The 11986-nt window shown below is 39.7% G+C and overlaps 2 protein-coding genes and 1 long non-coding RNA gene across 5 annotated transcripts in view; 2 read left to right on the forward strand and 1 right to left on the reverse strand.

Annotated features, from left to right (window-relative positions):
• The window catches only part of LOC105756785 (zinc finger protein 789), a 224699-nt gene extending 218116 nt beyond the window's left edge, over positions 1–6583 (forward strand). The window contains exon 4 of the mRNA XM_023741067.1: positions 6338–6583. Coding sequence (XP_023596835.1) covers positions 6338–6450 — 113 coding nt within the window. The 3' untranslated portion in view covers positions 6451–6583. The remainder of the gene's footprint in view (positions 1–6337) is intronic.
• ZNF394 (zinc finger protein 394) overlaps positions 1–7152 on the reverse strand; it is an 11409-nt gene extending 4257 nt beyond the window's left edge. Inside the window, exons 1-2 of one of the 3 annotated variants that reach the window (XM_012558460.2) lie at positions 6518–7132; positions 3263–3389 (exon numbers count right to left, since the gene is read on the reverse strand). In XM_012558460.2, the coding sequence (XP_012413914.1) occupies positions 3263–3389; positions 6518–6964 (574 nt within the window). In that variant the 5' untranslated portion in view covers positions 6965–7132. Of the gene's footprint in view, positions 1–3262; positions 6479–6517 lie in introns of those variants that run through there. The other 2 variants (XM_023741061.1, XM_023741060.1) reach the window with 2 other exon arrangements.
• Positions 7153–7258: 106 nt separating this feature from the next.
• On the forward strand, positions 7259–10163 carry LOC111822398 (uncharacterized). Its single transcript, XR_002825673.1, has 2 exons — positions 7259–7437; positions 10061–10163. It is a non-coding gene; the product is annotated as an uncharacterized LOC111822398 (long non-coding RNA).
• Positions 10164–11986: the final 1823 nt, after the last annotated feature.

The raw sequence follows: 11986 nt of genomic DNA on the forward strand, positions 1-11986 counted from the left end.
ACTAGAGAAAAACTGGACTTAACTAGAAAAAGACTTTAAAGGAACAGTATTAAATTTACACAAGGCGCTAAAGAAAAGCACAAAGAACAAAAACCAAGACTATCAATACACAGAAATTATAAAAAGGAACCAAACATAAACACAGAAGCTGAGAACTACAATAACGGAAATGAAAAATTCGCTGAGAGGGTTCAACAGCCAATCTGAGTTGGCAGAACGAATCAGTGAAGGTAAAGACCGAACAATTAAAATCATCATGTCTTAGGAGCAAAATCAGGTTTAAAATCAGGTAAGGGTCATATCCTTTCACCATACTTATTTAATCTGTATACGGAGCAAATAATCCAAGAAGCTGTACTATATGAAGAATTCGGCATTAGGATTGGAGGAAGACTCATTAACAACCTGCGGTATGCAGACGTCACAGCCTTGCTTGTTGAAAGTGAAGAGTTGCAGCACTTACAGATGAAGATAAAGGACTACAGTCTTCAGAATGGATTACAACTCCACATAAAGAAAACAAAAACCCTCACAGCTAAACTAATAAGCAACATCATGATAAACGGAGAAAATATTGAAAGCTGTCAAGGATTTCATCTTACTTGGATCCACAATCAACACCCATGGAAGTAGCAGTCAAGAACTCAAATGATGTACTGCATTGGGCAAATCTACAAAACAGTGCTTTAAAATGTTAAATGCAGAGATGTCATTTTGAGGACTAAGGTGCACCTGACCCAAGCCATGGTATTTTCAATCACCCTATATGCATACAAAACTGGACGATAGATGAGGAAGACCAAAGAAGAACTGATGCCTTAAAATTATGGTGTTGGCAAAGAATATTGAGTATACCATGGGCTACAAGCAGAACGAATAAATCTGTCTTGGAAGAAGTACAGCCAGAATGCTCCTTAGAAGTAAGAATGGAGAGACTTCGTCTCACATACTTTGGACATGTTATCAGGAGGGACCAGTCCCTGAAGAAGGACATCGTGCTTGGTAAAGTAGAGAGTCAGTGAAAAAAAGGAATATCCTCAGTGAGATTGCAATGACTGTGTAGATGATGCAGGACCAAGCACTATTTCATTCTGTTGTACACAGGGTCACTATGAGTTGGAATCATCTTGACGACACCTCACAACAACATAACAACAATAACAGGAGCAAAATGAATGAGGAAGAGTGAACAGAGCCTAAGAAACTTGTGGGACACCCTCAAGCCAACCACCATATGCATTATGGGAATCCCAGAAGAAAGAGATAGAAAGCATGTATGAAAAAATAATGGCCAAAAACATCCAAAATTTGACAAAAGACATGAACCTACACATCCTAAAAGGTCAAGGAATTGCAAGCAAGATAAACCTAAAGAGATCAACATCAAGAACATTATAATCAAACTCTCAAAAACCAAAGATAGAGAATCTTGAAAGCAGCCACACACAAGGGATTGTCAATTAGATTAAATGCTCATTTCTCCTCAGAAACCAAGGAGGCCAGAAGGCAGTCGGAAGACATATTTAAAGTATGAAAAGAATTGTCAACCAAGAATTCTATAACCAGCAAACCTGTCCTCCAAAAATGAGGGTGAAATTAATATATTCCCACATAAACAAAGGCTGAGGGAGTTCATGACTACAAGACCTGCTGTTATGGATTGAACTGTGTTCCCCCAAAATATGTGCTGGACTCCTAACCCCTATAACTGTGAACATACTCTTATTTGAAAATAAGGTCTTCTTTATTCTATTAATGAGGCTATATCAGTGTACGGTGTATCCTGAACCTAATTACTTCTGAGTTATAAAAAGAGCAGAATAGACACAGGCGCATGCACACACTGGGGAAGACAGAAGCCCATGTGCGGATTACCGAAGAACCAAGAACACCCAGGGCTACTAACAAGGAAGGAATTAGCACTGCCGAGACTCTGATTTGGACTTTTAGCCTCCAGAATAATGGAGAAAATAAATTTCTGTGCTTTAAAGCCACCCACTTGTGGTATTTGTAACAGCAGCATGAGATGACTAAGACATCTGACCTATAAAAAATGCTAAAGGGAATCCTTCATATTAAAAGGAAAGGACACTAAACAACAGTTTGAAGTTGTACAAAGAAAAAAAATTTCTGGTAAAGGTAATTTCATGGGCAAATATAAAGGCGAGCTTTATCGTATTTTTCATTTGTAACTCTACATGTTATGTCCTACATGATTTAAAAGATAAATGCATTAAAAGTTATCAATTTATGTTTTTGGGCATACAATGTATAAAGATGTCATTTATGATAAAAACAACATAAAGGAAGCAGGAGCAATACAGGAACAGAGTGTTTGTATATTACTGAAGTTATGTCGGTGTCAATTTAAACTAGTTGTTATAAACTTGGGATGTTAAATGTAATCCCCATGAAAACCACAAAGAAAACATCTGATAACTATACAAAAAAGGAAAGCTACAGTAATCAAAACTGCCTGGTGCTGGTATAATGATAAGACATATAAACAAATGGAATAGAGAGTCCAGAAATAAACTTGCACATCTCTGGTCAACTGATCTTTGAGAAGGTGTTAAATCCATCCAATGGGAAAAGAATAGTTTCTTTAATAAATAGCGCTGGCACAACTGGATTTCCACAAACAAAAGAATAACCTTGGACCCATAACTCACACCATGTAAGAAAAGTAACTCAAATCAATCAAAGACCTAAATGTAAGACATAAAACATCTGTATAGTTTATTAGTGGTTACCAGGTATAGGCACAAGGGAGGGGGAAAGAGGGACTCATTACTTACAGGACACTGAGCTGCTGTTTAGCAGATGGAAAATTTTGATAACAGAGAGTGGTATAATCATAGCCATCTTAGTAGATGTGAAGTGATAGCTCACTGTGGTTTTCGTTTGCATTTCCCTAATGACTAACGATGCTGAACATCTTTTCATGTGCTTGTTGGCCATTTGTATAATGTTGAAAAAAAATGAACATGATTAACGCCATTGAATTGTACATGTAAAAAATGCTGAAATGGCAAATGTTTTGTTATTTACCACAAAAAAAAAAAAAAAGAACCAAAATGAAAAACTGAATCTATCACCTAGCAATACAAAACAGAAAGTCCTGCTTGGGCTACAAGAGACTCTAAAGCTCTCACCCTGTGTCTGTGAATGTCAGACTGGTTCTGGGATCAAACTCCAAAATAGTGACCCAAGCCCTTCATAAACTAAGCACAGTTATAATTAAGCAAGTAACAGTACTTACTCAGCAAGATTGTATTCCCATAATCTTTCTGTGTACTCTCCCTGGAGAAGATCCTCTGAGCTGGGTCCAGATGCACCCACTCCTCCCAGGTTAAAGACGAAGCCACATCCTTGAATGTCACCAACCCCTGAAACAACACAAGATCCCTATTCAGTACCAACAGTCCCAGGATAACACTACTACTAGTCTTAGGATGTGGCAAACAAGATGATCTTCTGAGATGGCTTCTTTGAATGTAGGTTGACTTTTCACAAAAGTTAAAAGCCACAATTATTAGAAAAGGAAGTTCCAAAACTGGTGAAGTAGATGGTTGTCCAGCTCCCAGTGATGGGTCACAAACTGACCCTTGCTCACTGACAGGGAAGGGGCCTATATTGGTGCCCTAGGGCTGCTGTAACAAATATCACAAAGTAGGCGCCTTGTAAGAACAGAAATTTATTTTCCTAGTTCTGGAGGCTATAAATTTATTGTCTCATAGTTCTGGGGGCCAAATCAGGGTATTGGCCATCTTGACTCTTTCTCAGGGCTCTGAAACAGAAACTGTTCCCTGCCTCTCTCCTAGTTTCTGGGGCTTCCCAGCATTCCTTGGCTTGCAGCTGCAGCATCACGTTGTCCTTCCACTGCTTTCTGCTCCTCACTGGGGGGATGTTCTGTACATAACAGGATGTTTAGCAGCATGCCTAGCCTCTACCCACTAAATGCCAGAACACACCCCCAAAGTGTGATAACCAAAGATGTCTCTAATATTGCCAAATGTACCCTAGGGGGAAAATCACTCCCAGTTGAGAACCATTGATCTAAGGTATAGAATTTTTGGATATTTTGATCCTTCATTTGTCTTTGTACTGGAGTGGACACAGTCTTATCCCTGACTAAAGGCACTAGGTCAGCCATCTTCCTTCCATGTAGAGACATGAAGCCTTCTGGCTACTTTTCAAGTAGGATGTCCACACTTAATTTGCAACTGCGTCTCTCCTTTCCAGGGACTTGCTTTATCTATAATTATAAACTAATGGCTGGCTAGTTTATTAAAAGCCCTATTAGGAGAAACAGCAGTATTTGTAGAGAATCTCTAGAAGGATATACAGTCCATCCATTCGTCTGAAGTCCTGCCATTTCTAAAATAAAAGGAGGGGGATTAGGAAGGAAAGGGTAAAGTATCAGAATAATTTAGAAGACTTTTTCAACTTGTCTAAGGTTCTATGGTTAGTAAGTAGAGAATAAGGATTCAAATCCAGGTGACTGGGTTCAGAATTCATGCATTTAATCATTATACCATATTGTCTAGCTGGGAAAAGTCTAAGAGAAGAAATACTGAGATTCAGGCATGGTTGACTCTTGGTTTCCAACTTCATTCTTACTGTTACAGTCGTAATCTAACTTGCAGCAATCTAACATTCTGTAACTTCAGCTAGAATTTAGGAAGGAGTGGCATGAAGCCAAATTCTAAGGAAGGGTATACACAGCTGAAGCCACTAGAAATGCAAGGAGGAAGCTGGCCTTCTGATTCCTGCTCATATGATATGTAGGAGGGAATCCAGGAGGGCTTTTTACTCCTATTAGCACTCTCCACAATTCCTGGTATCATATCTCACAAATTATAGTGGGTTTTGAGTGTTTTCTGTACATTTTAACCTCACGTAAACAAGAGATGGTGGGTGATGGGCTCTGCTGTTTGAAGGTGAGAAGGAATCACTGAAAGACTGAAGGTACCTTCATAGACCCTATTAAAAACCCTGTTATGGACTGAACTGTGTCCCCCAAAAAGATATGCTGAAGTCCTAACACCTGTACCTGTGAACGTGACCCTGTGTGGAAGTAGGGTCTTTGAAGATGTTGTAAGTTAGGTTAACAGGGTAGGTACTAATGCTATATGACTGGTATCTATATAAAAGAGGAAAAAATACATAGATACAGGGAGGCAGAGGAAGGACACCATGTGATGCTGCAGCTGCAAGCTAAAGAATGCCTGGAGGTGCCAGAAGCTAGGAGAGAGGCATGGAACAGTTTCTCTTTCAGAGCCCTCTTTAAAATGAGAGGGTGGCATCACTAAGATATTTTTTAGCTACAAAATTTTATTAGTCTAAAATTGTTGCTGCAAAAAGCTATATTCTAATGGCAAATACTAGCAACTTTTAGATTATACACACCACTAACTTTCATTCTTCTTGTTAGCTGCCGTCGAGTCGTTTCCAACTCATGACAACCCCAATTATGCAGAGTAGAACTGCTCCATGCGGTTTTCAAGGCTGTGACCTTTCGGAAACAGATCGCCAAGCTTGTCTTCCAAGGTGCCTCCACATGGGTTTGCAGCACCAACCTTCAGTTGGTAGTACAGCACTTAGCCTTTGTGCCACCCAGGAACTCATATAATTAAAAATAAAACCTAACAACATGCTGCAGTGACATAAATGAACACTTACTTTCAATTTGGTCAGTGTTCAGAAACTACATAAAAGACACAAAGGGAATCTTCAGAGAAATGCTTTTCAAACAAAGTACTGGGAGTCCTCAGGTGTCAGGACGGAAACCCTACAGCTAATAAAGTCAATCTGCCACTTAACCCAACTGACATTCCTCTCTTCCCACTTTTAAACCCAGAATCGGAGAATTCTGATCAAATGTTCAGTGGTGTTGATTCCTATATAACAAAATGTCCATTTTATTTATTTATTGGTTTTAGTGCAGGAGTGATATGGAGTTATGTGGAGAAATATGAAAGATGATCCATGAAAAGTCCAAGTAACTGATATACAGCAATGAACCAAGATCACACATTTCTGCCAGTGTCTTAACACTATATCCAGTCAACTCCACGGCAATGAGTTTTAAATATTTAATTATCTCCACTGTCAGTATGGAGCAGGAGGGGGTCGCCAAACTGTTAAAAAAGTAAAAGGGATCCTCATTCAAAGTGGCGAGGAATTGCTGTTCTAGCGTTAAGTAGTTTAAAGACATGAGTCCACTTTCCATAGCAGAAATACCCTGACATCCTTCTTTCCCAAATAATCTAGTAAAACAACAGCTTGTCTTAAAATGAGTAAACACTAATCCCGAGTTGGTTTTGTCCTGCAGGGTCTGCAACTCAGGGAGCACTTCCTGGATGGATCTGTCGCTCTTTCCTATGGAAAGGAAATTTCCAAGCACATCCTCAAGTAAAATGTAAGGAGGAAGGAATGAACATCTGAAGCTCACAGCATCCCATACACCTCTATTGTCCACATTCTCACCACCCAGAGGTCTTTCACTTCTCACCTGCGGTGCGGTCCCATCAAGTGCTCTCTGAAAAGCCTGCACCACAGCCGCAGCCTCCTCCCAATTCTCCGGAGAGTGCTCCCGCACCCAGGCCTGGGTCTCCTCGGGCAGGATGTTCAGGAACTGCTCCAGCACCAGCAGCTCCAAGATCTGCTCCTTGGTGCGCATCTCAGGCCTCAGCCACTGACGACAAAGATCCCTAAGCCGGCTCAGCGCCTCTACAGGTCCAGCCACTTCCTGGTAACGAAACTGCCTGAACAGCTGTCGAAAAGTTTCTGGGTCCTCATGGTCCCCGGGCTGGTCGGATTCCTGACTTCCGGGTGGGTCTTCCTCCACTTTCACTATCAAAAGTCCATCACGCAGGGGCGTAGCGGACCTCGCAGCCATGCTCCTGTCCCCTGCCCCAGCGTCATTCCCGCGCCTCTGGGCGGTCAAGATCGAACTCATTTTTCTTTGGCATGTGCTGGCTGTCCAGTTCTGCCTTTAAGTGAGAAAACAACAAATCCTGCAAAAAAGCCAAGTAACTCATCGGACCTCCCCAGAACACAAATGCAGTGTTGTCCTGTACCAAACACAGGGCCCCACCCTCCCTGGCTCCTTTCCTGGACTCCTTTCTACCTCTGTTCCGCCTAGAAACCCTTTACTCACGTGACCAAAAAGTAACTCAGGCCGGAAGTGCGTCATCAATTCTCTGTGGTGTCGACTCCCTGGGCATTTACCCGGCCTCTCTAGGCATCCCGGAGGCGTGAGATGCACATCGTTGATTTACCATACTTGCCGCACTGGCGGCAGCCTGTCCTGGGGTGGTTCTTGCAGCTCAAGAAAATGACTGGCTAATTTTAGGGTTGGGAGGAAAAATAATTTGTTTAACTAAGCGCTTCCACGTACGTCAGAGGCTATCACTTTTGATCCTAACAAAGGTGAGTAAATTGAGGCTCAAAACGCTTGTGTCTTCCCCAGCGTCAAGCCGCTGGTTACGTGGTGAATGAGACCAACATGCCCATTTTCAAACTTCAACACTCAGGGCTTTCTACTGCTACAGTGTTCCTTTATTCTAATATTTTTTGGCTAAAGTAGCCTGGTTCGTTCATTCATTCATTCAAGAAACATATCTGACTACCTACTGGGCTTTTACTCCCAGAAAAGCTGTAAGTCGAATTTTATGTATTGTTGGTATATTCCACAACACCTCCCTAGCACAGTGCAGGGCACACAGTGAGTCTTCAGTCATCAGTTGCCCAAGAAATATTTACTGAGCATCCATCGCTGTTGAGGCTATAGTAGAGGAATAGGACGTGGTTCGTGCCCTTATGGTACTTGCGTGAAGTTGGGGGGTAGGAGGGTGGAGCACTGGTTACCTAGGAAAGAGAAAATCAGGAGATCAGGAAGGATTTGCGGGAGAAAGCTCCACTGCCTCTCCTCTTCCTCTGTGAAATTGTCCCATGTTCTGCAGACAGTCCAAATTCTTAGGCACACCTAATTAATTTGGATATGATACATAAAAATGTGGATCACACAAGGTATGGTTGTAATTCTGACTTCATGGGATTTATTCTGAAATATGGGAGGTTGGATTTTTATCTTCCAGGAAAATATTACAGCGAAATTAGATAAAGTATAGAGAAGAGTTAAGGGTCCCTGGGTGGTACAAACAGTTTGTGCTCCACTGTCAACCAAAAGGTTGGTGGTTCAAACCCACCCCTACCCAGCAGCTGTAACGTGGGGTCACCATGAGTCTGAATTGACTTGCTGGAAACAGGTTTTTTTTTTTTAAATAGAAGAGTTGAAACCCCCAAACATAAGTACACAGTGAAATTCAGTCTCAAAAGGACGAACCAACAATGAAGGACAATTGAAATATATCAGGGTTACTTAAAGTGTGGTCTACTCTCCTGTACTGGTCCTAGAACTGTTTGTTACCAGTAAAGGTAAGTACTGAAATGGAGTGTAATCTTTCAGAAACGTGTATAACAATTTCACAGAGTAATTTATGCTTGTTGAATCTCATAACTGAAAATTAGAGAAACATCCAATATTTCTTTCTAGTGATTCATTTTTTTTTTATATTATACAGTTTAGAAAATGAAAAACTAGTCTTTCATCACAGAAGTTTGAGAAGCACTAAAGTGAGTAACTGAAAGAGCCATTGAAATCTTACTCCCTATACATATTTCAAAATAGATGATGGAAAACTAATAAGAATGCAAGACGTACCTTAATTTATGGAATTTTTCATCAATCAGACCAATGAGTAGGACTTCTAACTAAAGTTTCCCACAGAGAATAAAGTAATCAATAGTTGTCTCTTACTTATGAAATAGATGCATGTATTTCTTTAAAATACTGTGAATAAAATTTGGTAAATTTTGTTTTTGGTCAACTGGGACTAAACCTCATGGAGTTTATGCTGCAATAAAGGGAGTTAGATTTTTATCTCCCAGGAAAATATTAGACCCAAATTAGATAAAGTGTATAGATGAGACAGAGACAGATTGTTACACAAACATTGAAGCAAAATCTTTTTTAAGGTAAAGATTATTTTTTAATGTAAATTAGTTCCTGCTGTAATAACCTCAAAATCTCAGTGGATTACAACAAAATACTTTTAATTCATAGGTCAGCAGATTGGCTAAGGTGACTCCACTTCAGGCTATGGGTCAGATTCAGGGGTACTTACATGTCTCATTCCAGGACCCAGATTGAAGCAGTGGGAGGTATCCAGGGCATGCTCTTCTCATGATGTAACACAGGAGCAGCAAACCGGACCATGCAAGCACATGGCCAGTCTCCAGTCAGTCATGACATATGCACACTCACATTCCATTGGCCAAACCAAATCACATGCCTGAGTCCAAAGTCTGTGGGATTTTATCACAGTAAACCACGGCCAGGGCTGGAAGGGAAAGGAAACCTGAGAAGAAGTAATAGAAGCTGTCACAGTAATGCAAATAACCACTATCTCCCTTGTGAATTCAGTAAGTCTTAGATCTTGATACTGGATTTACTGGCAGTACAGTATACCTGTTGCTTTTCTGGAAGACAAAAGCTTTGTTATGGACTCTGCATGCACCTTCCAGCACAAATCTCTATGATGTTATGGTTTTGGGGAAAGAAATTAGCTATCTTTTGAAATGATAAAATTGTAAACCTTTAAAAAAGGTGCATAAAATTTATCTATCTGTTATTCTACTAGAAATAAAATAATTTAACAGTTTTTTTTTTTTTTCCCTCAAAGTACCTGATGTGTGGATAGTTCAGTTGTCCCTGTCACACTAATCAGGTCTTCAGGATAAAATGAAAAAAAAAAAAAAAACTGAAAGTGAAAAATAATGGACATAAGTAGGACAAAGATACATTTTTCTCTCAAACTGCAAAGCAAATGGTTAAGTGGGGGCATTAATTATTTTGAATAGGTAAAACTTACACATAATTCAAATGTTAAAGATCCGAAAGTGAAGAGCATGCCATAAAGAGTAAATCCTCTCCCACCTCTGATGCTGTTCCCACACCTCATTGTGACCGGTTTTATGCATTTCCTTCCAGAGGTACTCTAAGAGAGACAAACTGAAGAACTGAAGGAAAAATTCAAGCCTCAAGTTGCAATTTTGAAGGATTCTATGGGCAAAATATTGCACGATGCAGGAAACATAAGAAGATGGAAGGTATACACAGCGAGTTACTCTACCAAACCATTGATCGATGTTCAACCATTTCAGGAGGTAGCATATGATAAAAAAGCGATGGTATTGAAGGAAGAAGTCCAAGCTGCACTGAGGGCATTGGTGAAAAACAAGGCTCCAGGAATTGAAATATTGTGTACCTATATAATAACTATAGCATATTTTAAATTCTTTCCTTATTTATATTGCAGTTCCCTTGTACCATTATAAGTTTTGTGAGAGAGGAGATGCAGAGTTGCACCCAGAGGAAATTGTGGGAGGGATGAGGCACCTCAGGCAGGCATCATGCCTCCATGCTTTTGAAACAGGCTTAATTTGGTTTGCAACAGAAGTAAGTGATAAATTGTAATTTTGGTCATGTTTTCACTTCATTTTTAAGTATTTTATGATGATTTGATTTTGACCCTATTATACGTGACTATAACTCTTAATCACAAGATATTTGAAAATATACAGTACCAAAGATGTATTTAAGTATCATGGAGATAGATGAACCTTTTGATTCCATGTCTTCAGTGAAGTCAGAAGCAGGTAATAATCTAGCTACTTAATGGTGGAAGATTTTTTTCCTTGCTTCAAAAAACCTAACATAGAATAAAAATACAATAAACATCTTTTACATGTTTTATATCCATTTATGTTTCAACAATATTCCGGAAAATAAATCATCTAATTGAAATAAAGAATAATATACATTAGTTTAGCATTAACATTAAATCATTTGCATTACTTAATAAGTGAAGAATTACCTAAGTTATACATTCTAGAGCAACATCATGATAAATGGAGAAAATATTGAAGTTGTCAAGGATTTTGTTTTACTTGGATCCACAATCAGTACACAGGGAAGCAGCAGTCAAGAAATGAAATGACATATTGCATTGGGCAAATCTGCTGCAAAAGACCTCTTTAAAGTGTTCAAAAGCAAAGATGGCACTTTGAGGACTAAAGTATGCCTGACCCAAGCCATGGTATTTTCAGTTGCCTCATATACATAAGAAAGCTGGACAATGAAAAAGTAAGACTGAAGAAGAATTGATGCCTTTAAATTTTGGTGTTGGTGAAGAATCTTGAATATACCAAGGACTGCCAGAAGTAGAAACAAATCTGTCTTGGAAGAAATACAGCCAGAATGCTCCTTAGAAGCAAGGATGGCAAGACTTCATCTCACGCACTTTGGACACATTATCAAGAGGGACCAGTCCCTGGAGAAGGACATCATGCTCGGTAAAGTAGAAGGTCAGCAAAAAAAAAAAAAGAAAGGAAAACCCTCAACGAGATTGATTGACATAGTGGCTGCAACAGTGCGCTCAAACATAGCAACGATTGTGAGGATGGCACAGGACCGGATAGTGTTTCGTTCTGTTGTACATAGGGTTGCTATGAGTTGGAACCAACTCAATGGGACCTAACAACAACAATAATTTATGTTCTAGATAAAATCATTGTCTACTTAAATGAATACAATTAATGTCCTGATTTATGAACACAAAGTCCCAGGTAGGTCAGAATTCCATATGACATATCTATGGGCTAAAGTTTAAATTATAAACTTATTATTTAACCAAAAGTTGTGCAAAGCCAAGTTAGTCAAGCCCTGTTTCAGGCTTTACCAATTAAGAGGGCATAATAGTCTCTATCATTGTGGTCTGTTTTGATTAGGCAGTAACAGGGCATTAAACAAGCAAGAGAGAGAGCAGAGATGGGGGAAGAGAGATGCTAAGCGACATGAAGATTGCCCAGGAGCAGAAGGTAAAAGAGACAAGGACCTTCCTCCAGAGCTAACAGA

This window comes from Trichechus manatus, unplaced genomic scaffold (assembly GCF_000243295.1).
Source record: "Trichechus manatus latirostris isolate Lorelei unplaced genomic scaffold, TriManLat1.0 scaffold00170, whole genome shotgun sequence".
In the NCBI taxonomy this organism is placed as follows: Eukaryota; Metazoa; Chordata; class Mammalia; order Sirenia; family Trichechidae; genus Trichechus; species Trichechus manatus.